The sequence below is a fragment of the Heterodontus francisci genome, chromosome 35 (assembly GCF_036365525.1).
Source record: "Heterodontus francisci isolate sHetFra1 chromosome 35, sHetFra1.hap1, whole genome shotgun sequence".
NCBI lineage: Eukaryota > Metazoa > Chordata > Chondrichthyes > Heterodontiformes > Heterodontidae > Heterodontus > Heterodontus francisci.
The window spans coordinates 20,916,295-20,942,651 of record NC_090405.1 but is presented as its reverse complement, the minus strand read 5'-3'; the positions used below and the strand labels follow the sequence as shown (position 1 = coordinate 20,942,651).

At 43.8% G+C, this 26,357-nt stretch overlaps 2 protein-coding genes and 1 non-coding gene across 3 annotated transcripts in view; 1 reads left to right on the top strand and 2 right to left on the bottom strand.

Moving 5' to 3' along the window:
- Window positions 1-5,620: 5,620 nt before the first annotated feature.
- On the bottom strand, window positions 5,621-6,010 carry LOC137350431 (histone H2AX-like). Its single transcript, XM_068015086.1, has one exon. It carries the CDS (start codon window positions 6,008-6,010, stop codon window positions 5,621-5,623), a length of 390 nt encoding a protein of 129 aa, XP_067871187.1.
- Window positions 6,011-6,901: 891 nt separating this feature from the next.
- The window catches only part of LOC137350404 (histone H2B 1/2-like), a 37,096-nt gene continuing 17,640 nt past the window's right edge, over window positions 6,902-26,357 (bottom strand). The window contains exon 2 of the mRNA XM_068015067.1: window positions 6,902-7,270. Coding sequence (XP_067871168.1) covers window positions 6,902-7,270 — 369 coding nt within the window. The remainder of the gene's footprint in view (window positions 7,271-26,357) is intronic.
- Window positions 19,690-19,763, top strand: trnat-agu (transfer RNA threonine (anticodon AGU)). Its single transcript has one exon. It is a non-coding gene; the product is annotated as a tRNA-Thr (tRNA).

Here is a 26,357-nt window from a genome sequence, read left to right as displayed (position 1 = left end):
GTACAGAATGAATCCTAATAATGTAGCCCAGACTGCAGACTGAGTGACAGATTACAATGTAGTACAAACATCTGATACAGTATCAAAAGGAAAGTTACAGTATTATGTCAATTAGTGCACACTGCACTACACATTACATACCAATCCAATAATCTCTCCAAGAGCTGTACTGAATGATATCTTATCAATTGAATGATTCTGATTATACTGAGCATGCCATGTGTGAGTTTGAAATATATGTTGTCATTCACAAATGTGTTCATACAGTTACAGACTGAATACTAGTCCAAAAAGCTCAAACCACAACTCAGTAATGCACACAGTTAAAATGTGCAGTGATCTATATTTTAAAATACTAGTGAGACAAGAAAATGGTGATACATTATGGCATTAAACAAATAGTTCTCAATACCATCCCGTAGATACATATTAAGTACAGGTACAGAAGAATTCCACACTCATACAGCACCAGCGTCACATAGATACAGAATGTACACTTGCAGACATAACCAGCAGCTGAGAGGTACAAAATTAATCCCACTGTAATGGACTGTCCAAGAGACAGACACATAAAAAATGAATTGTAACGCATATTTCGTACCAGAGACTGCCAAATGCAAAATGAGCCGTGGATATGCACACGCAGACTGTACCAGAAACTGACTGATACAGGATGAGACCCATACTCATACGCGGTACCAGAGGCTAACAAGTAAAGAATAAATACAATATACACTTCCAGTACCAGAAAATAATATATGCATAACAGATATCACTCACGTACATTAGCAGAGATTGACAGACAACAGAATGAATCCCACAATCTCATTCAGTACCAGATACTGACAGGTACAGAATGAATCCCATGCACACTGTACTAGGCACTGAAAGACATAGGAGGAATTGCACATTCACATACAATAGAAAACACTGACAGATACTGTAGGAGTCACATGCTCACAGTCAGTACCAGATACTGTTGAAAAGAGAGTTAATCCCACACTTGCATTCATTGCGAGAGACTGACAGATACATAAAGGATATCGACACTCACATGGAGTAACAGAGACTGACATGCAGAACTTGAACCACACATATGCATAGTACCAAAGTCTGAAAGGTATTGAGTCAATCCCATAATCAGATACTGTGTCAAAGACTGACAGGCACATTCGAGTTCACGTGGCTAGAATACCAGAGATTTTCACGTACAGAATGAACCTTATTTCTCATTCAGTCTGGATACTGATAGATGCACAATGAATCCTACAATCATACTCGATACCAAGTTCAGGCAGACACCATATATATTCCCCTCTTATTCACAGTATCATAGACTGACAGGCACAGAGTGAGTCACAAAATCAATTAATTTCAGAGACCAGCAAATAGAGAATTAATCTCACTCTCACAGAAAGAACCAGAGATTGACAGATATACAGTGAGACCATAAAATGACTCACATACAATGACAGACACATAATTAAAACCACTGGCATATATAGTACCTTAGACTGACACATAGAGAATGAACCATACAGTCACATTCTGACTGTAAGATTGATGCATACACAATGAATCTCACACTCACATTTAGTTCTGGACACTGACAGATACAGAATGATATCCATATTCACCCACAGTAGCAGATAGATACAGAAGCTGCCACACATTCACATACAATACTCATGATTGACATACAGAATGAATCACACAATCACATTTAGTTTCATAGACTGACACTGAAATAATCTCACACTCAGACACAGTACCACAGACAGATAGATGTAGAATTATACTCGCTGTCACATAATGTACCAGAAAGTGTGTCAAAATTAATCTCATACAGTACAAAAGATGGATTGAATTTGTCCCACACTCAATGTAATAGGTTTTAAGCAAGTGAAGCGGGGGTGGGGGGAGGTGGGGAAGAGAAGAAAAGGGAAGGTGTGTAATAGGGCAGAGGGCAGGAGACATTAACTGACAAGGAGGTCATGGGGCAAAGGCAAGGGGAGTGTGCTAATGGTGTAGTGAAAGACAAAATATTAGTGCAGAGAGAGTGTTAATGACAGAATAATCAATAGTTCTGTCCAAAAGCACATACTTGAAAAACCAAGTTTAAGGCAGGCACATGGTTAAAAAAAAGATAAAATAAAATAATAAAAAGGGTTGAGAGCCCTGTCAACCACAGTGAGGGGGAAATCGGAAACGAAGTTGATGAAATTTTCCAGTTCGGAGCGGGAGCAGGAAATGACACTGATCCAGTCATCATTGTACCGGAAAAAGAGCTGGGGGTGGGGTCCTGAGTAGGACTGGAAAAAAGAATGTTTGACATACCCCACAAAAAGACAGGCATAACCATTTACAGAGATAGGGCACAAAGAATCATCATGGAAAGAGGCATGAGCTTCAAATCCAAAGCTGAAGTGACAGGATCAGAGGAACAGCTGTTTGTTCTGCAGTGTGGACTTCGGTCAGATCTGTAAACAAGCAGTTCCACAACAAAGGGAGAGAACTCAAAAATTAGAGTTCTGCCTTTCAGGAATATTGCCGGGAAGCACTTTTTCACACAAAGGGGAGCGGGAACCTGGAATTCTCTCCGAAAAATAAGATAAACCAGAGGGTCAATTGACAATTTCCAACCTGAGATTGAGAGATGTTTATCCAGTGACGGTCTGAGGGTTTATGAAATCACAGCAGGTAGCTGGAGTTAAGAGACAGGTGAGCAAGGATCTAATTGAAAGGTGCAGCAGGCTCGAGGGGCTGAATGGCCGACCCCCATTTCTATGTTCCTATGGCTGCAACAGGGCAGAAACAGCTGCGAACATACGTTGCATTTCACATTTAACAGCAAAAATACCAGCAGTCAGGAGCTGAAAAGGGAAAGATGACCCCTCGATGACCTGAGAATAAGTACAGAATGGCCTCCTTCAGAACTGGTGATTTTATCAGGATAAGATGCCGAACATTAGAAATTAATCCAACGGGAATCGCCATCCTCCGCCTCCAGGAATTGGACAATATAATGCTGGGATGTGGGAGTTTGGTTTGGGCAGGGGGTTGGCTGTGACACCACGAACACTCCCTCTCCACCTCCTCACTCCATCACCCCACCCCCTTCCCCTCTCCATGGGACCCCGGCATCATCCGATCCACAGATACTTTCCAGCAGACATCGCTGGGGAGTGACCGGAGTCCTGGTTCTCTGTCTCCATTTTCCCTGTCCCACCCATGGCCACTGAGGCTCCTCTCCCCCCACCCACCCTGAGAGCAACTAACCCACCTTGTCCATAAATTTAAACTGGAAAAGTGTCTCGTAAAGAGCAGGAGCAGAGGGGAGGCTGTAACCTATCAGAGAGTATTGTGTTCCTGAATCCCCAACTCTTTTTGCCATGTTTCCATTCAATGTCCACACTCTCTCCTTGGTCTGTCCCTGGAGACCTGTCATATCACGATTCTCTCCAGGGAATTTCTAAAGATATTTCCCCCATCCCTCCAGGATTGGCCTGGAGTCTCCAGCACTCCCTCCATTGCAGTACTTTCTGAAGTACTACCCGTGCCATGTAATAGTCAAGAGAGACAGTGGGGAACTAGGCAGATCAACAGGATGTCTGGCAGATTCAGTGTGAGACGGTAACACTGCCGGGTAAAGGCCGCTTTCCAACTCCAATCTTAACACAGGAGATTCCCCAAACAGCTGCAATAAGGTGTTTGTAAACTGCTGGAAGAGGATGTGTGTGGAAATGGTGATGTTACTGAGTAGGTTATTTGTTGTAGAATGGACTGTGTTTAGGTGGGAATATTACTGAGTGTTAATTGTAGCGGAACCATATTTAAAAGCTTCGGCTTTCTGGAAAGCCTTGACTATGAAGGCCGAGTCTGGAAGGGTTTGTGTGGAGAGCTGGGTTTCAGTTCCACTGTTAATAAAGGGTTTGAAATTGGCGAACCAGAGGAAACTGGAGGTGGAGCTGAAAGATGAGGGGCCGTTCTCTCTCCGTCTGTCACTCTGGGTGTCTCCTCCCCATCTGCTCTCTGTTCAATCTTCACTCTGTCTCCTCCCCTTCCTGCTCTCTCTCTGCCATTCTCAGGCAGGTCCGGGCAGTCTGTGTAAAGTAGAGCCTGCAAGAGTCTGCTTCTTATATTGTGTAGTGACCTGAGTGAAGAATCATCATGTCTGGCAGAGGTAAAGGAGGCAAAGGACTGGGTAAAGGCGGAGCAAAGCGGCACCGGAAAGTGCTTCGTGATAATATCCAAGGCATCACCAAACCAGCAATCCGCCGCCTGGCTCGCCGTGGCGGGGTCAAGCGGATCTCGGGTTTGATCTATGAGGAGACTCGCGGGGTGTTGAAGGTTTTCCTGGAGAATGTGATCAGGGATGCGGTCACCTACACTGAGCACGCCAAGCGCAAGACGGTCACTGCCATGGATGTGGTGTACGCTCTGAAACGGCAGGGCCGCACTCTCTACGGATTCGGCGGTTGAACAATTTGACCATTTCCAGCAAACACAAAACAAAGGCTCTTCCAGAGCCACCCACCGCCTCACAGAGAGAGCATTGACCGAGAAATGGGAGCTGGGATAGGCTGTTCAGAACAGTTCAATCAATCTGAAATATTTCAGATTTGCAGCATTCGCAGTATTTTACTTTTAATTGTTTGTTCAATCAATCTGCTGTGTTCGGGATGAAAAAAACTGGAATCCCCGAATTTGACATTTCATTTGCAGCAAGGATGTGCAGTGGATTTGATTTTCAAAACAGGCTGTGTAAACAGTGCCCGAGACTCTCCAGTTGGTTATTTCCCCAGTCGACACATGCCCTCAGTGAAAAGCCACATCACTCCTCCAGAATCACTCATTGTTTTCATAGAATTTCAAAATGATTTCGCTGCAATGAGGGAATCCGGGAGTTTTGCAGCAGCCGTTGAATCGGCCACTGGAACCAGACCCACTTGTGATGTTATTTCCCCCGAGACGGTGTTTCCTGCACTGAAACTGACAGGGTTTGTGAAACTGATCAGTTTCAGCTCAATCATTCAGGGACCTGGAATTCCCGCAATTTGAGCCCGCGCTGTCCAGAGCCCACTTCTGATTGGTCACCCACGTCTCATTCACATGTCTTAACCAATTGCCGAGCCTCGAATTAGAAAATACAGCAAATCACTGGCTTAAATTGGCAGAAAGTTTGAATTCGAAAAAGCCGTCAATTTCAGTGTCGGAAAGAAGCGAATTAATGGTAAATCTGGCGTTAGTTTAAAGCTGTTCGTAAAATCGGGCCAGGACTTTGTGCTGATAAAAGCGGAATAAGAAAAGCTTTTGATGGGTTATATATATTACGAAGTTTTAATCTGTAATTTTTTGTCTACTTATCTGTACATGGCGGTAAGACTCTATTCAGCAATCTGTAACGGGACAAATAACTCACTCAGTGTGGAAGTAATAAATTAGACAGGCTTTGGGGTGACAGTGAGAAATCACTGAAACAGATGCTTAAACATTTGAAATAGTTCTCATTCGGTCCTGTTACTGGCATTCTGGAATCAGACAGTAATCAGCCCTTTCACAGAGACTGTGGGTGGCTCTGAAAAGAGCCTTTGGTTTATTAGGTGACATTTTGGCCGCTTTACTTTTTCTGGGAGCTCTGAGCGCTGGTTTTCTTAGGCAGCAGCACGGCCTGGATATTAGGCAGCACCCCACCCTGAGCGATGGTCACTCCCCCCAGCAACTTGTTGAGCTCCTCATCGTTGCGGACGGCCAACTGCAGGTGTCTGGGGATGATGCGGGTCTTCTTGTTGTCTCGGGCCGCGTTGCCAGCCAGCTCGAGGATTTCAGCGGTCAGATACTCGAGCACAGCAGCCAGATAGACCGGGGCTCCGGCACCCACACGCTCAGCATAGTTACCCTTTCTCAGGAGCCTGTGAACACGGCCCACCGGGAACTGCAATCCAGCCCGGGAGGAGCGAGACTTGGCCTTGGCCCGAGCTTTGCCGCTGGTCTTTCCTCTTCCAGACATTTCCACAATCTCGCAAATACTTTCACAAAGAATGGATAATTTCCGCCGCATTTACTTTACTTATAGACTGAAAACTCTCCCCATTGGCCGGTACTTAATTCACCTCATTTGCCTATATTCTTCACCAATCAGGTCACTGACAACAGAAGAGGGCGGGGTTTATCGCCAAAACATCAGAAGCAGAAAATTTGTCAATTTCAAAAAGACCGCCAATTTCATTGTCAGAAAGGAGCGGATTAAAATAAATGTCATCCTTCGTCAAATATTTAAAATCCCTTCTCTTTATTTTGCTTTATTCAACTTTTTCCGTCACGAATTACAGACGCGGGTTTAAAATGTTATTTAAATTGTGGATCTTTCTACAATTGCTTTCAAACTGTCCCGGGAGGTACTAAATCCCTGTTCACAGCATTTCCCTGAAGGGAAACATTCAGTTTATCTTCAATCAGTGTCCTTCTCTGAAAAGAGGGAGCCGGATCGAGTCCTCAAACAGCCCTTAGTCTGCTGTGTAATAATCCCATTCCGGGCTGTTACAGTGCGGAGAGTTACTGTTAATAAAATGATGAATCAGTTCACATTTCAGGAATAGAGTGAAGGGACTGATGTCTGACTCTTGCCGCTGAAAGCAGCTGTTAATGCGGTCATTCAGGGGCTGTGCAAAACCACAATAACAGCTTTAAGCAAAAAAGTAAAGGCGGATGAGCGGATTATGGGTTTGAGTTCGGTTTATGGGACAGCAGACAAAAACACAGCAGTGGGACATTTATTATGTTACACATTGTCTTAAAATGATTTCATAGAGATGTTCGGATGCAGCTTTTTCAGAGAGATTGTGGGTGGCTCTTAAAAGAGCCGTTGTGTTTGGGATGTTATTCAGTCCATTGTGCAGTTTTACTTGGAGCTGGTGTACTTGGTCACCGCCTTTGTCCCTTCCGACACGGCGTGCTTGGCCAGCTCCCCGGGCAGCAGCAGGCGCACGGCGGTCTGGATCTCCCGGGAGCTGATGGTGCTGCGCTTGTTGTAATGGGCCAGGCGGGAAGCCTCACCCGCGATGCGCTCGAAAATATCGTTCACAAACGAGTTCATGATGCTCATGGCCTTGGAGGAGATGCCGGTGTCGGGGTGAACCTGCTTCATCACTTTGTAGATGTAGATGGAGTAACTCTCCTTCCTCGACTTTCTCCGCTTCTTGCCGCCCTTTGCTGATGGTTTACTCACAGTTTTCTTGGAGCCCTTCTTAGCAGCTGCTTTCTTCTTCTCCTCAACCATCTTTAGTTTCAATTTCAGACACAGAAATAAACCAAACCCCTTCCGAGTGCGGATTAAATAGACAATCCCACAGCTCTATGCTAATGAGGGATGGGGGAAAGTAAAGATTGTGATTGGGTGATTTGGAATGATGTCCCCACGATATAATATTGCAAATCGACATTTGGTCTCTTTCGCCATCCAATCAGATTAAATATTTGCAACCAATCACAAATCCCCGTACAGCAATCAGGAAGTATATTGCACAAAGACTCTCTCCAGCCCCAGTTTGTATTGAAAGAGCTGCTGCCTGTGTGGAGCTTCCTGGAAATGTCCTGGCTGTTGTTAGGAGGACACTTATTGACTGATTCTGTGTCGTTGTGTCTCTGCTATTGCATGTGAGTGTGCAATTAATTTCATTTTTAGTCTAGGCTACTGTGTTTGAGTGTTTTATGTAATTTGGTAACTCAGTCTCTGGTGCTGTATGGATTCATTCTGTCTCTGTCAGGTACTGTGTTTGAGTGTGAGGAGATGAGGTGGAGTGTTGCAGCAAGGAAGATGGAAAAGAGCATTGGTGCCGATGACACAGCCTTACTTGACCCCAGTTTGCACTCGGATTGGGTCAGTGATAGATCCGTTGGCAAGGATTACAGCTTGCATGTCGTAGTGCAGTATGTTTGAGGAGGACATTCCATAATCCCTCTCGGTTGGTAGAGTCGAAGTCCTTTGTCAGGTCAGAGAAGGCCATGTATAAAAGTTGCTGCTGCTCCCTACATTTTCTTGAAGTTGTCTTGCTGTGAAGATTATGTTCACTGTGCCTGTTGATGGACAGAATCCACATTGTGATTCCAGTAGGAGCTCTTCAGCCACGGGGAGGAGGCAGTTGAGAAGGACTCTTGTGATGACCTTCCCTGTGGTGGACAGCAGGGATACCCCTCTATAGTTAACACAGTCGGTCTTGTCAACTTTTTTTAAAGATGATCACAATTACCGCATCACGGCGATCCCCTCTCCTCCTTCCAGATGAGGGAAATGAGACATGTTTTTGTGTCGAGTGTTTCTCTGCCATATTTTAGAATTTTGATGTGAATTCTATCTATTCTGGCAGTCTTATTGTTTTTTGGCTGTCCATCTCTAACGTCATGTGTGAATGTGGGATTAATTCTGTACCTGTCACTCACTGGTACTTTGTGTAAGTGGGAGATACATTCTGTATCTGGCAGTCTTCGGTATTGTATGTGAGTGTGGAATACATTCTGTCAGTGGCACTGTGTGTGAGTATTTGATTCATTCTGTCAGTCTCTGGAATGTTATGTGATTTGGGACTTAGTCTGAATCTGTCAGTGGTTCTGTATGTGTGGAATTCAAGCTATACCTGTCAGTATCTCAGTGTGTGTGTGTGAGTTCATTCTTTCTCTGTCAGTCTCTGGTGATTTATGTGAGTTTGGCAGTCACTGAATCTGCCAGGTACTGTAGGAGTATTTGAGAATGATTTTGTATGTGTCAGTCTTTGCTACTACATAGGAGTGTGGGATTAATTCTGTATCTGTCAGCCTTTGGTAGTGTGTGTGATTGTGGGATGAATTAATTCGCAGTCGTTGGTGCCCAGTATGAATGTGTAAATCATTCTGTAACTCAGTCTGATATTGTTATGTGAGGGTAGGAATCACGTGTATCTTTCGATCCCGGGTGCTGACTGTGAGCATGGGATTCATTCTGTACCTGTCGGTGGTACTGTATCTATCTGTGGGATTAATTCTGTACCTTTCAGTCACTGGTATTGTGTATGAAAGTGGGATTAATTCTAGATCCGCCACACATTGGTTGTGTGTGTGTGTGTGTGTGTGTAAGAACATAAGAAGATACGAAATAGGACAGGAGTAGACCATTTGGCCCATCAAGCCTGCTCTGCCACTCAATAAGATCATGGCTGTTCTGATTGTGGCCATAACTTCACTTTCCTGCCTGCCCCCATAACCATTGACTCTGTTGTCGATCAAAAACCTGTCTATCGCTGCGTTGAATATATTCAATGACACAGCCTCCACAGTCCTCTGGAGAGCAGAATTCCAAAGATTAACAACCCTCTCAGAGAAGAAATTCCTCCTCATCTCCTTCTTGAAAGAGAGACTGCTTATCTTAAACTCTGGCCCCTAATTCTATAATCCCCCACAAGGAGAAACATCCTCTCAGCATCTACCTGTCCAGCCCACTGAGAATCTTACAGGTTTCAATAAGATCACCTCTCAATCTTCTAAACTCCAGTGAGTATAGGCCCAAACTGCTCAACTTTTTCTCATAAGACAATCCAACATCCCAGCAATCAGTCGAGTGAACCTTCTTTGAACTGATTCCAATGCAAGTATATTCCTCCTTATGTAAGGAGACCAAAACTGTATGGAATTGGGATGTCACTAATGCCCTGTAAAGTTATAGCAAAACTTCCTTACTTTTAAACTCCATTCCCCACGCTAAAAATGCCAACATTCCATTTGCCTTCCTAATTACTTGCTATACCTTCATGCTAACATTTTTGTAATTCATGTACCTGGACACCCAGATTCCTTGGTACAGCAGCATTCTGCAGTCTCTCTCTATGTAAATAATATTCTGTTTTTCTATTCTACCTGCCAAAGTAGACAATCTCACATTTCCCCATATTATACTCCATCTGCCAAATGTTTTCCCACTGACTTAACCTATCTATATCTCTTTGCAGACACATTGTGTCCTCCTCACAACTTGCTTTCCTACCTATCTTTGTACCATCTACAAATTTCGCAACAATATACTTGGTCCCTTCATGCAAGTTATTAATATAGACCATAAATAGTTGAGGCCCCAGCACTGTACCTGTGGCACTCCATTAGTTACAGTTTGCCAATCTGAAAATGCTCCAATTATCCCCACTCTCTGTTTTCTGTGAGTTAGCCAATCCCATATCCATGTGTGTGTAGTTTTCAGTTTGTATCTGTCAGTGTCTGGTACTCTATGTGAGTTTTGGACTCGTTCTCAATCTCTCAGTGCTACTATTTGTGTGTTAGGTTGCTTTAGATGACTCAGGCTGAGGTACTGTGAGTGAGTGCAATAATCAACCTATACTTTTCAGCATCTGGCACTGAGCATGTGTTTCAGAATCACTATCTATCTGTCAGTATCTGGTACTCTGTGTGAGTGGGGGATTCATTCTATAACCTTCCGTCCCTGGGACTGTTTGCAAGTCTGGATTCATTCTGCATAAAATGTCAGCACAGCAACAGGCCACTGATGTGGTTGGTTTTAAGCAGACAATATGTTTGAAGTTTTGCCAAGTATTAAATATCTGTCACTGTGAACATAATAGTGAAAGATAATGTATCTTTCAATCTGATACAGGATTGATGTGCAAATGTAACTCAGGCTGTACTAATCAATTTGATCAATGCCATTCAGTCTGACTCTGAGGGAGAATCTTGGACTTGTGTGTAAAATGAGCTCAGTCTGGAATTGTACAGTATCTTCCATCTGACACTACGAGGTTTCAGGACTGGTATGTAATTTATAGCTCAGACTAAACTCATCAAATTTATAATGTATCTTTTAGTTTCACAATCCGGATGAGTTTTAAACTGGAATCTGAGTTTGTATCTCAGGTTATACGATATTTCAGAATCTCTCAATCTGATTATGCACTTGAGATTTGGACTAGTATCTAATGTATATGTCTGGACACATTATGGGAATTAATACTGATAATAAACTGATCACATGTAAATATTGGGCTGGTATTTAACTTGAATCTCAGATTATATTAGTTTAGTTTAGAGATACAGCACTGAAACAGGCCCTTCGGCCACCGAGTCTGTGCCGACCATCAACCACCCATTTATACTAATCCTACACTAATTCCATATTCCTACCACATCCCCACCTGTCCCGATATTTTCCTACCACCTACCTATACTAGGGGCAATTTATAATGGCCAATTTACCTATCAACCTGTAAATCTTTTGGTCATGTGGGAGGAAACCGGAGCACCTGGAGGAAACCCACGCAGACACAGGGAAAACTTGCAAACTCCACACAGGCAGTACCTAGAATTGAACCCGGGTCGCTGGAGCTGTGAGGCTGCGGTGCTAACCACTGCACCGCCCTTAATTCTATAACTTTGAAAAGGGAACCATGTGTCAGTTCTATGTGTATTTAATTTGTAGCTGAGGTTGCACTATTGTGGGATTGACACACTGATAATTTGATAGTGGGTGAGAATTTGGACTGGGATTTATGAATCTACCTGTCAGTGGTACTGAGTTGGGGTGGCATGGAAACAACGTCCGTCTCTCCTGTTCTGTTTGATTGATGGATTGAAAATGTGTCTCTGGATCTATTTCTGCTGTCTGAGACTGTGGAACTGATGACCTGTCTGTGTCTCTGCGCTCTGTGAATGATAATGTACGGACTGTGTGAGAAGGAGCTGGTGACACTCTTCCTTGTAACTTGGGTGGAGGAAACATCACATTTATTCTGGTTCATTCAATTATTTGTCTGTTTGAACAAAAGTATGTTTATAACTAAAATACAGGTGAGATAGAAGATACAGGATTTTAATGAATTTAATCTCTCGAATAATAATGAGCCCCCACAAAGGAAGCCCAGTCATACAAATATTATCATTGTTTGACTGCACTGCAGTAACAGGTTCTTCCCATTCTGTCTCCTTTCCCCGTCGACACACAGCCTGAGAATGGCCTCTCCCTTCCCCCACTCACCCCATGTTCCGGGACCAGTTGATTCTCCATTCCGCCTCTTACAAACAGCCCCCGCCTGCCCCTGAACTTGCCCCGGACTCGATGCTGATCTCTGAGTCTATCTGCGGACACGCTCCCAAAGCGATGTGCTGCTGGAAGGAGGCTGCTGTTTGCTTCCTTCCCCCGGGAACAGGATCTCTCCATTCGCGACTGTTTTAAACCATCTTCTTCCGCTCACAGGCAGTGCTGGGGGAGGGGAGCGGAGGCGCAGATTCAGGCAACAATTCAGCAAACAGAAACATAGAAAATTTCCGGCGCAGAATGAGGCCATTCGGCCCAACATGTCCGTGCCAGCTCAAAGAGAGCGATCCAGCCTGGTCCCGCAGTTTATTGTTATTGGACAGTGAAGTGTGGAAACAGAAGCGGACAGTCAGGATGTGGGGATTTACTCAAAGAGAATCTATTATAGGCACCAGGTGAGAAGTGTGAAGGACACATTTTGAACAGCGGCTGTTTGGTTTCGCTTGAACGGTTAGACCATGGGAGCGGGAACTGGAAATCTGACCTGTGTAAAAGTCCCTGTTCCGTCGGTGAGTCCCATTCATGGCCCAGTGGATTGTTTCTGGATGTCATTTAATTGTTGTAAAACGGCCAAAACCCCTGGTGTGCAGTAGCTGGTGTGCAGACTGCAGTGGAATCAGACACTGACTCTGTATTGCTGGGTTTCCTTTGTGATTGTTCACAATGATTATTCATTCAAAGATTGTTTTGGTCTCTCTTGTAACTTCCACCACACCTCTTCCTGAATTATAATAAATACTTTTTCTTTCTACAGGCAAATACTTGAAGGAAGCAGAATAAATAGAATGATGCCTCAGCACAAGGGGAAGTGCAGCCGGCTTCTCACACACAGTAAGGACAGTATCACTCAGAGAGAAAAGAGACATCAGTTCCACAATCACTGCCAGCAGTACTAGTCAGACTGGCACTGATCCCAAGTTCCAGAGACTAACAGTCAATCCAACAGTCACACAGAGCATGACAGACTGAAGTTGTTTCCATTTCACCCCAACTCCGTCCCATTGACAGGTAGATACATCAATCCCAGTCCAAAATCACACCCACTATCAGATTGCAAGGCACTGTGTCGCTCTCACAAGACAGCAGCCTGAACTACAAATTCAATGTCAGATAGAACAGACACAACAGTCCCTGATTGTAAAGTACAGAATTAATCTCAATAATGTACCCAGACTGCAGACTGAGCTACATGTTACACACCACTCCACAAATCTCACAAGTGGTCAGACTGGAGGATACAGTATTAATTCCATTACTGCAAACTGAATGCACTGTTATCTGCCAGGACATAAAGCATATTGTAAAATGAAAGGACACAGACCTGAAATGTTAATTGTGTTTCTCCCTCCACAAATGCTGCCTGAACTGCTGAGTATTTCCAGCACTTTTGTTTATTTCAGATTTCCAGCATCTGCAGACTTTTGCTTTTATTTTAGAGTTAAAGAAACATTGCATTGTGAGGTGGGAGTGACTGCCCTTGACATCAAGGCAGCCTTTGACGTGTATGGCAACAAGGCAGCCCTAGCAAAACCAATGTAAATAGAAATCGGGGCAAAATGCTCTGCTGTTTGCAGTCATACCTAGCACTAAGGAAGATGGCTGTGGTTGTTCAGGTCAATCATCTCAGTCTCAGGACATTACAGCTGGAATTCCTTAGGCTCGTGTTCTAGGCCCAACCATCTTCAGCAGCTTCATCATCGACCTTCCCTCCATCACAAGGCCAGAAGTGTGGATGTTTTCTGATGATTGCCCAATGTTCAGCACCATTCATGACTCCTCAGATACTGAAGCAGCCCATGTCCAGATGCAGCAAGACCTGCACAACATCCAGGCTTGGGCTGATAAGTGGCAAGTAACATTGGCATCAGATAAGTGCCAGGCAATGACCATCTCAAACAAGAGAGAATCTAATCATCTCCCCTTGATGTTCAATGGCATTACCATCACTGAATCCCCCACCATTAACATTGACCATTGGTTACCATTGACCAGAAACTGAACTGGACCAGCCATATAAGTGCTGTGACTGCAAGAGCAAGGTCAGAGGCTAGGAATTTTGCGGCGAGTAACTGACCTCCTGTTTCCCCACATCCGTCCACCATTCACAAGGCACAAGTCAGGAGTGTGATGGAATACTGCCCACTTGCCTGGATGAGTGCAGCTCCAACAACACTCAAGTAGCCTGTTTGATTGCCCACATCCACCACCTTCAATATTCACTCCATTCACCACTGATGCACAGTGGCAGCAGTGCGTACCAGCTAAAAGATGCACTGCAGCAACACACCAAGGCTTCTTCGACAGTACCTTCCAAACCTGGAACCTCTACCACCAACAAGGACAAGGGCAGCAGATGCATGGGAACACTACCACCTGCAAGTTCCCCTCCAAGCCACACACCATCCTGACTTGGAACTATGTCACCATTCCTGCACTGTCGCTGGGTCAAAATCCTGGAACTCCCTTCCAAACAGCACCGTTGGAATTCCTACATCTCAAGGACTGCAGCAGCTCAAGAAGGCAGCTCACCACCATTTTGTCAAGGGCAATTTGGAATGGGCAATAAATGCTGGCATAGCCAGTGATGCCTACATCACACTAACAAATGAAAAAAGTGAGGAAATAGTGAAGGACTTCTATAGAATACATGCAGATATGTTTCCTCTTGTGGTGGTGTCTGAAACAAGAGCCAAAAATATAAAATCGACATTCATAAAACCAATGAGGAATTCATGAAAAAGGTATTAATGTAGTGAGTGGTTAGAATCTGGAATTTGCAACCACAGGGAGAGGTCGAGGCGATAATATCGATGCATTTAAGGGGAGGTGGAACAACTGTATGGGAAGAAAGGAATTGAGGGATATACATATGGGGCTTTATTTTTCTTTATTTGTGCATATGAAGCAGGGTGGCTGGAAATATGTGTCGAGCATCGAGCAGTTGGGATGATCCCAGTGCAGTGTTTTGTCTGGATGGATCTGCCCAGAATACTTGTGATGCAGGAGCTGGGAACTTCAGTACTTCAGTGGAGACAGATACTGACACTGGTTTTCATTTGTGGGTGTTTTTAATGATTATTAATTGCGAAATTAAATTCACCTCTTTGATATTTTGCACCTCCCCTGTTCTTGAGTTAGGACATATTTTTTCTTCATACAGGCAAATACTTGAAGGAATCGTGATGAATGTGATGGTTGCTGCACTCGAGGCACAAGGAACAGTGCAGCCAGCTCCTCTCACACACAGTAGGTACATTATCACTCAGAGTACAGAGGGATAGACAGTTCATCAGTTCCCTAGTCTCAGACTGCAGAAGTAGTCAGGCCCACATTGATCCCGAGTTCCAGAGACACATTTTCAATCCAACAATCAAACAAAGCAAGAGAGAAATAAGTTGTTTCCATTTCACCCCAATTCAGTCCCATTGACAGTCAGATACATCAATCCCAAGTCAAAATCACACACATTAACAGATTGAAATACAATGTGTCAATCTAAATATAATGCAGACTTAGCTATCAATTAAATATCAGATAGAATTGGCACACAGTATTGATTGAATGGCACAGAATCTAACGTAATGCTGTACCCTGAGATTTAAATTAAATACCATACTCAAAGCTCACATCCATTCATGATAAAGGATGTTTAAACATCCCCATAGTGTACCCTGAGATACAAGTTACATACAAGTTCAACATTCATTACAGAGAAAGTTTCTAAGGTGCTGAAAGATATTGTAACCTGAGACACAAATTAGATACCAGTTCAGAACTCACCCACACTGTGAAATGGAAAGATACAGAATCAATTCCATTAGTGTAGATCACTTTAAATCTGTTTCCCCCAGTCACTGACCTCTCTGCTAAGGTAAATAGGCCCTTCACTTCAACTCTATCCAGGCACCTCAAAATTTTGTATGTTTCAATGAGATTTCCCCTCAGCCTTCTCTGTGCCAAGGAGAACAGCCCCAGCCTATCCAGTCTTTCCTCATAGCTGCATTTTTCCAATCCCGGCAACATCCTCGTGAATCTCCTCTGCACCCTCTCTAGTGCAATTACATCCTTTCTGTAATAAGGTGATCAGAACTGCATACAGTACTCGTTGTGGCCTGACTAATGATTTATACTGTTCCAGCATAACCTCCCTGCTCTTAAATCTATACCTCGGCTAATAAAGGAAAGGATTCCATATGCCTTCTTACCACCTTAACGACCTGTCCTGCTACCTTCAGGGATCTGTGGACATTTACTCCAAGGTCCCTCACTTCCTCTACACCTCTCAGTCTTCTCCAATTAATTGTGTATTCCTTTGCCTTGTTTAACCTCCCCAAGTGCATCAACTCACACTTCTGAATTGAATTCCATTTGCCATTTTTCTGTCCATCTGACCAGACCATGAAGATCTTCCTGCAGTCTACAGCTATCCTCCTTGCTATTTACCACACAGCCAATCTTTGTGCCATCTGCAAACTCATACCCCCTACATTTACATCCGTGAAGACTACATCAACTGCACTACCCTCATCTATCTTCCTTCTTAATTCTTCAAAATTTCGATCAAGTTGGTTAGACAAGATCTTCCCTTAACAAATCCATGCTGACTATCCTTGATTAATCTGTGCCTTTCGAAGTAACATTTTATCCTGTCTCTCAGAATAGATTCCAATAATTTGCCCACTACTGATGTTAGACTGACTGGCCTGTAATTATTTGGTCTCCCTCACTCCCTTTTTAAACAAAGGTACAACGTTAGCAGTCCTCCAATCCTCCATCACAAAACCTGTATCCAGTGAGGTCTGGAAAATGATGATCAGCTCTTCTGCTATTTCCTCTCTTGCTTCTTTTTAACAGCCTGAGGTGCATTCCATCCGGCGCTCGTGATTTATCAACTTTCATATACACTAATCCCATTAATATGTCCTCTCTCCCTCTGTATGGATCACATCCATACTTCACACCCCTCTTCCTTATCTACAATATATGCATCTTCCCCCTCTTTTGTGAAGACAGATGCAAAGTATTTATTCAGAACAATGCCAGCATCTTCTGCCCTACACATAGGTTACCTTTTTGGTCTTTTCTGTGCCCTATTCTTTCCTTATTTATCCTTTTACTCTCAATGTATTGATAAAACATCTTTGGGTTCACCATAATTTTGATTGCCAATATTCTTTTATGCTGTCGCTTAACTTTCCTAATTTCAATGTTGATTTCCCCCCTCCACATTCTATACTCCTCTCGGCTTTCTGTAGTATTCAGTTCTCTGTGTTGGGCATAAACTTTCCTTTACTGCCTTATTATACCCGTAAACTCCTTGACATCCATGGGGCTCTAGATTTGGCCTTCCCACCCTTTTTCTTTGTGGGAACATGTTGACTCTGAACCCCTGGAATCTCCCCTTTGAATTCTTCCCACTGCTCTGACACTGATTTACCTTCAACTACCTGTTTTCAGTCCACTTTCGGTAAATCAATCTTCACCTTAGTAAAGTTGGTCTTACCCCAATTGAGAACTCTAACTCCTGTTCTGTCCTTGTCCTTTCCATAATTATATTAAAACTGACTGAATTATGATCACTACCACCAAATTGCTGTCCCACTGCCGCTCCTTCCACCTGCCCCTCTTCATTTCCTAAAACTAAGTCTAAAACTTCACCCTCTCTTGTTGGACTTGCTACATATTGGCTAAAAAAGTACTCCTGAATGCACCTCAAGAATTCTGCTCCCTCAATTCCCTCTACACAAAAAGTATCCCAGTTAATGTTTGGGTGGAACAAATCCCCCACTGTTACTGCCCTATTGTTCTTGCACTTCTCAGATATTTGCCTGCATATCTGCTCTTCCATCTCCCTCTGACTGTTTAGGGGTCTATAGTACACTCCCAGCAGTGTGATTGCCTCTTTTTTGTTCCTCAGCTCAATCTATACGGTCTCATTTGATAAACCTTCCAACATATCATCCCTCCTCACAGCTGTAATAATTTCTTTGACCAAAATTGCCACTCCCCCTCCTTTTTTATCCCCTTCCCTCTCACGTCTGAAAACCCTGTAACCAGGAAGATTGAGCTGCCATGCCTGTCCCTCCTTTAGCCATGTTTGTGTAATAGCTATGATATCATACTGCCGTGTGTCTAACTGTGCCCTGAGCTCATCTGCTTCATTTGCTATACTCCTTGCATTGATTTAGATATCCTTGAGCACTGCCAACATTTTTTGTTTTGAATTTTCTAATCAGTGTTTCCTCTCTCTTCCAGACTCCATTAATTTTCTGCCTTCCATTTTCATTTCTGATCTGACTCTACCTTCCAGTCCCCATCTCCCTGCCAAACTAGTTTAAACCCTCCCCAACAGCACTAGCAAAACATCCTGCAAGGAACTCCGTCCTGGCTCGGTTCAGGTGCAACCCGTCCAACCTGTCCCAAAAATCGAAAGTCCTCCCTCCTGCACCATTTTTCCAGCCACACGTTCATCTGTCTTATCCATCTATTCCTGTACATTCATCTGTCTTATCCATCTATTCCTGTACTCACTTGCACGTGGCACTGGGAGTAATCCAGAGATTATTACTTTTGATGTCCTGCTTGCTAATTTCTTACCTCACTCCCTAAGTTCTGACTGCAGCACAACATCCTTATATCTACCTATGTTGTTGGTTCTGATGTGGACTACCACTGCTGGCTGTTCACCCTCCCGCTTCAGGGTGCTCTGTAACTGCTCAATGACATCCTTGACCCTGGCACCAGGGAGCCAACACTCCATTCCTGGATTCACGTCTGTGGCCATAGAAACACCTGATTGTTCCCTTGACGATTGAATCACCTACAACTATGGCTTTTCCAGTCTTCCCTGTACTCCCCTTTGCTGCTGAGTCACCCATGGTGTCATGGACTTGGCTCCGGCTGCACTCCCCAGGTGAAGCATCATTGTCCTCTGTATTCAGAACTGAATACCTGCTGGAGAGTGAGACGCACTCGGGGTGTCCTGCACGACCTGCCTGATTCCTTTTGACTGCCTGGTGGTCACCCATTCCCTCTCTCCCTGCATACTCTTAAGCTGTGGGGTGACCACATCTATAAACGTGTTATCTATGTACAAAGAACAAACAACAGTACAGCACAGGAACAGGCCATTCGGCCCTCCAAGCCCGCGCCGATCTTGATGCCTGTCCAAACTAAAACCTTCTGCACTTCAGGGGACCGTATCCCTCTCTTCCCATCCTATTCATGTATTTGTCAAGATGCCTCTTAAACGTCGCTATCTTCCCTGCTTCCACCACCTTCCCCGGCAGCAAGTTCCAGGCACTCACCACCCTCTGTGTAAAGAACTTGCCTCGCACATCCCCTCTAAACTTTGCCCCCCTCGCCTTAAACCTATGTCCCCTCGTAACTGACTCTGTCACCCTGTGAAAAAGCTTCTGACTATCCACTCTGTCTCTGCCACTCATAACTTTGTCAACCTCTATCATGTCGCCCCTCCACCTCCATTCTCAGTTTTGGGAAAAATAGAGTATATGACTGTATCAGTAAGTAGGAAAAGTTAAAATATGTTGTGACCAGTGGAGACGTGTGATGAGAATAAACAGATCCTCCTCTGATTTCAACTACACAAGCATTTGTGATTTGGCTCTGTAGCTTAGTTGGTTAAAGCACCTGTCTAGTAAACAGAAGAGCCTGGGTTCAACTCCCAGCAGAGCCTTATTTCACATTTGTGATATGCTTTAGAAGTTTCCTTGTCAATCATTTATATCTCTGTTTTGTGAACTTGAACTTGGAATTCAAATTACATGATGAATTTCAGTCACAGGAGAAAACAGCCTTTGTGAAGGATGTGAGTTGGGAATGGCTGTTCCTCCTTGTCCAGAAATTCAGTGCTGATACGCCAAAGGCAACTTCTTTGATACAAATTTGTTCACGGTTACATTCGATCTGGAAAACAGCTCGACATTAATCTCACTGAAGGAAAGTGTGACTGCGTTGTATGTTTCAGAGTGTTTGTGTCGTTATGTGTTGCTTTTAACCGAGACTGGGGACATGACACGAGTGGGAAGGTTGATCCGAGGTTTGGAATATTTGTCAATCAGGAACAAGAAAAATCAAAGGAACCAAATAAGAAAACCTATGTCTCGTGGGTATTGAGAGACGGTGAGAAGATATTAAACTTTGTTCCATTCAATCCGGCTGCGATGAACTTTGAATTTTTCCGCCTTTTATAAACATTATTTGAAGGGTCTCTGTAACAATGTTCAGTGTTGAGGAGAGTGGGGTCTGGGTGAGCAGCTGCTGAGTGTGACAGGGTCAGGACTGGATGCAGGAAGTTCTCTGACACTCTCTCTCCCTCTCTCTCTCTGATGGCTTTGAGTTGATTTTCAAGTGTTTGAATAAATGAAGGAAGTTCCCTCCACCCATTTGTTTGGACAGACAGTGTAGTATAAGGATGTAAAGGGTTAATGCTGAAGATAGTGGGATCAACCCCTCCCACTGTCAGAGTGATGATGTAACAGTCACATGAGATGAGGTTTGGGAGAAGAGAGAGCAGCACCAAGGATGCTAGCTTAAGAGGTTTGATGAATGTGTATATAGTATTGTGTAAATTAGAAAAGAGTTCTTAGTTCTTTCAGCAGGAAATGTGTCCAGAAAATATTCAGGAGTCGGAATGCAGATATTAATTCCAAGTGACAGTTCTGGGTTCATTTAACAAAAAAAAGGTAGCGAATAATATTGCTCACTGATTGAAATCCCCCAGTGAGGAGACAGTTAAACAGGTGATCTGTTGGGGCATCCTTCGATCCAAGGTTTCGGCAGCATTTAATCTCCCTTTTTGGTGAAATTCTCTGTTATTTGCATCTTTTTTTAATCAGCTTTCATGGGTGAGTGAAAAACTCAAAAAAACTTAACAGTTCCATTCTTCCTTCTTCCCATCAGTTTCTCTTTTCTGTCTCAGATCAATATAATGATGAGAATCCCAATTTAATCTGCTGTTTCTGGTGTTTTATCCATTCCAATCAAAATTCAACATTCCAATCAAATCTATTTGTTATTCCACAGTGTCTCTCCATGTGTTTTATTCTGTTGTATTCTCTCACAGTCTGTTTGATGATCAATGTTACATCTCAGTCTCTGTTCTGGTGAAGATCAGAAGCAGTGTTATCTGTTTGCACCACCCGACAAGTCGGCCTGAGGCTGTGTCTCATCGATAATGTGGAGTTAGGAACATCGAAACATAGGAGCAGGAGTCGGCCATTCAGCCCATCGAGACTGCCCCGCCATTCAATATGATCTTGGCTGAACATCCACTTCAATGCCCTTTTTCCCACACTTTCCTCATATTCCCTTATGTCATTTGTATTTACAAATCTGTCAATCTCTGCTTTAAACATACTCAACGACTGAGCTTCCACAGCCCTCTGGGGTAGAGAATTCCAAAGATTCACAACCCTCTGAGTAACAACATTTCTCCTCATCTCTGTCCTAAGTGGCTTCCCCCTTATTTTGAAATTGTGTCCCCTGATTTTCGACTCCCCAACCAGGAGAAACATCTTAGCTGCATCTACCCTGACTGTCCTTTAAGTATTTTGTGGGTTTCAATGGGATCACCTCTCATTCTTCAAAACTCTAGAGAATACAGCCCCAATTTCCCCAATCTCTCTTCATAGGACAGTCCCACCATCCCAGGAACAAGTCTGATGAACCTTCGTTGAACTCCCTCCATGGCAATAATATCCTGCCTAAGGTAAGGAGACCAAAACTGCACACAGTACTCCAAGTGCGGTCTAACCAGGGTTCTATACAATTGAAGCAAGAATTCACTACTCCTGTAGTCAAATCCTCTTGTGATAAAGGCTAACATACTATTAGCCTTCCTAATTGCTTGCTGCACCTGCATGTTAGCTGTCAGTGACTTATTGACATGGACACCCAGATCACCCTTATATTCTATAACTCAGTTAATAAAGGAAAGGATTCCATATACCTGCTGAACCACCTTATTGACCTGTACTGCTACTTCAGGGATCTGTGGACATTCACTCCAACGTCCCTCACTTCCTCTACACCATTCAGTGTTTTCCCATTAATTGTGGATTCCTTTGCCTTTTTTGACGCGTGCTCTCGCTGTTCCCTGCTCTCCGAGTGAACTCTTGCTCCCTCTCTCTCCTGGGCTCTTGATGCTCCACTCTGCTCTCACTGTTTCCTACTCTCTTAATGTATCAATATTTGTTTGCCTTGTGTTTAATTTAAAATATGGATTAACTGTATTTTACAGTTGTAGGTTTTATTTGGTAGTCCTGTACAAGTTGTGGATTGGTATTTAATATTTAGCTCTGTGAAAACGATTGTGAATGAAAATATAACTTTCAATCTTTTACATGGGCTGGTCTGCAAGCTCCAAGTCCTTCATTTTGTAGTAATGGAATTGATACTGTATCTTTCAGTCTTAATCTCTGTGGGATTTTTGAACTGGTATGTAATGCATAACTTGGTCTAACGTTCTGATGTACATTATTGGGATTCAAAGGATGATAGGAAATAGGGGCATTAGGCCATTCAGCCCATCAAGCCTGCTCCAACATTCAAACAGATCGTGACTGATCATCTACCTCTACGCCATTTTTCCTGCGATCTCCATATCCCTTGATCCTGTTAGTATTTAGAAATCTATCGATTTCTGTCTTGAATATGTTCAATGATTGATCTTCCACAGCCCACTGGGATAAAGAATTCCACAGATTTCCCACACTCTGAGTAAAGAAATTCCTGCTCATCTCAGTCTCAAATGGCCTGCCCTTATTCTGAGACTGTGTCCCCTTGTTCTAGACTCACTAGACAAAGGAAACATCCTATCCATATCTACCCTGTCACACCCTGTAAGAATTTTGTAAGTTTCAATGAGATCACCTTTCATTCTCCGAAACTCCAGAGAATTTCGGCCCAGTTTCTGCAGTCTCTCATCATAAGACAATCCCACCATCCCAGGGGATTAGTCCGGTGAATCTCTGTTGCACTCCCTCTGTGACAAGTCTATCCTTCCTTCAATAAGGAAACCAAAATAGTACAGAATATTCCAGGTGCAGTCTCAGCCAGACTTTATACAATTGAAGCAATACATCTTTAACCATGTACTCAAATCCCCTTTCAATGAAGCCAACATACCATTTGCCTTCCTAATTGCTTTCTGCACCTGCACACTAGCTTTTAGTGTCTCATGAACAAGGACACCCAGGTACCTTTGGACATCGACACTTCTCAACCTCTCACCATTTAAGAAATACTCTGTCTTTCTGTTTATTCTCCCAAAGTGGAGAAATTCACACTTATTCACATTATATTCCATCTGCCATGTTCTTGCCCATTCACTTACCCTGTCCAAATCCCCTTGAAGCCTCCTTGCATTCATTCTGTACCTTTCAATCATGCAAATTTTGTCTGTTCTGTTTCAAGGTTTATATTTAAAATGTAACCATGGTGACAGAGTTTATTTAGATCTGATGATGGGTTTGTTTTTGGACTGTGATTGATGTCTCAACCTGTCAGCTGTATTGAATTGGAGTGAAATGGAAACAACTTCTGTCTCTCCTGCTGTTGTTTGACTGTTGGATTGAAAATGTGTCTCTCGACTTTGGGATCAGTGTCTGTCTGACTACTTCTTTTGTTTGTTCCAGTGGAACTGATGAGCTGGCAGTATCTCTGTGCTTTGGGAGTGATCCTGTACCGACTGTGTGTTGGAACGAGCTCGCTGCACTTTTCCTTGTGTCCAAGAATCACCACATCCAGTCAGGTTCCTTCATGTATTTTCCTGCAGGAATGAAAGAACTGGTGAGATAGAAGATACAAAAGCGATCAATGTAATCGTCCCAATAATAATCATTATGAACAATCGCGAAATGAAAACCAGGAACACAAACAGTGTCAGTGTCTGACTCCACTGCAGTACTGCAGTATTCAGCTTCTGTTTACCAGGTGTTTGCAGTGGTTTTACAACAAGTTTGTGACATTCAGAAACAACACAAGCCCTGCACTGCTCAATGACTGGGACTGTCCGATAGAGCAGTGACCTTTACACAGTCACATTTCTATTTCAACGGAAAACAAGCAGCCACTATTTAAAATGTGCCTTTCACACTTCTCACCTGGTGTCTGCAATAAACGCTCGTTATTTTGCGGCTATTTTTCCGTCACTGTTCACGATCCAACAAACAGTGAGAGACTGGAACTAAAGCAGGAAAATTCCCTCTCCTTTGGGTGGTGAAATTGTCAGTGATTTTCAATAGTGATTTCTTCCCATTGTGTCTCCCTGAGCCTGTACAGACACTGTCCGAGAATGAACTCTCCCTTCCCCGTGTCCCCGGCTCACTCCATGTTCCGGGAGCAGCTCCTGCTCCACAGTGTCTGTTCCAAACACTCCCCGACTCCCCCTCAACTTCCCACCACTCAATGCTAATCTCTGAGCACATCTGCGGACACGCTCCCAAAGCAGTGGCTGCTGGAAGCAGATGCTGTTTGTTCCCTTTCCCCGGGCCCGGGAAGTCTCCATTAGCAGCTGATTTAAAGCATCTTCCCCTGATTGAGTGAATGGCCTCACAGACTGGGTTGGGGAAAGGCTGCGCATGCGCTCCACTCCTCATAGTGACGTCCCACAGGGGGCGGAGCAACACCGCGCGTGCGCAGATCTTTGCAGCAATTCAGCATTCAAACATCAATGGGAACTTTCCCCATTTCACCCTCATCAAAGTCCCAAAGAAAGTGAAGAGGGGCTTGGACTGGAGGGAGGGAGGGGCGGGGTAGGGGGAACCTAGAACCCAGAAAGCTGCCCACTTGCCCCATTTAGATGCTCAATTTGCGGTCATTCCCTGCAGGGGGTTTGTTATTATTGAGCCCCTCCTGGTAAAACAATCCGGTAGAAAGAGGGGAGAAAGGAGGGAGCCAGTGTGTTTGCTGGGACCTTGCAGAATTCATTTCAGCAGCAAAAGTCCCGGGTTATATTAACCCGAGTGAAACACGCTGTCAGTGAGAGGAAAACCGAACGGCCCTTTTCATCTTTTCATTGGAAACAAAGTAGAGCCGGAAGTGCGGCGAGCAGAGCAGACACACAAGCTCAATGACAGGAGAGCTCGGCCGTCCCTGAGTTTCAGCTCCCGGCTCTTACATTTCCTCATCCACACTGTCTTTACTGTGGATGTTCAGGGGTTCCTTGTCGGATCTGAGGACTGTATCCATTAAACATTCTGAGTCAGGAGATCCACACACTCTCTGTTATCAAGATTTATGGGCAGGAATGTTTCAAAACTTTGTCTATTAAATCATTGTATTATTCACAGAACTAATGAGGCAATCGGTTCATTATTCAGGTCTTGAACTTGGTTTGGGTAGACCGAAAACTGAGAGATTCAGCACCTCTCCAATCTTTCTCTATTGGCCGTGTGGCCTAATGGGTAAGGTGTCTGATTTCAGTGTATTTAATGAAGTTATCAGAAGATTGTAGGTTCGAGTCCTGCTATGGTCATTTTGGGCGATCACTGTTTCGCACCGCAGCCTCACAGCTCCAGCGACCCGTGTTCAGTTCTGGCTAATGTCTGTGCGCAGTTTGAGTTCTCCCTGTAACTGCGTGTGTTTCCTCGCACAGCCAAAGACTTGCAGATTGATTGGTAAATTGACCGTTGTGAATTGCCCCGAGTGTTTGTCGGTGGTGGGGGATGTGGTCGAGAATATGGCATTGATGTAGGATTAGTATAAATGGGTGGTTGTTGGTCGGCAGAGACTTGGTGGGCCGAAGGGCCTGTTTCAGTGCTGCATCTATTAATAAATAACTGATTTTTTTGATGAAATAACAGAAAAGGTTGATGAAGGGAAAGCAATGGATGTTGTCTATATGGATTTTCAGAAAGCGTTTGACAAACTACCACATAAAAGGCTGGGTAACAAAACTGAGGCTCCTGGAATAGGAGGGTCAGTATCTGCTTAGATTAAAAAATGTATGAAATATCAAGAAAAGCGAGTTGTGGTATGTGGTTGTTTTTCAGAATGGAAGATGCTGAACAGTGATGTCCACAAGGGTCAGTGTCAGGACCACCATATATATAAATGACTTGAATATTGGAATCACAGAATTGTTACTACACAGAAGGAGGCCATTTGGCCCATCGTGTCTGCACTGACTCTCCAAATGAGCAATTCACCTCATGTCACTTCCCCGTCTTCTCCCCATAATCCTGCACATTCTTCCTTTTCAGATAACAGTCTAATTCCCCTATGAATGCTTCAATTAAACCTGCCTCCATCACATTCTCAGGCAGTT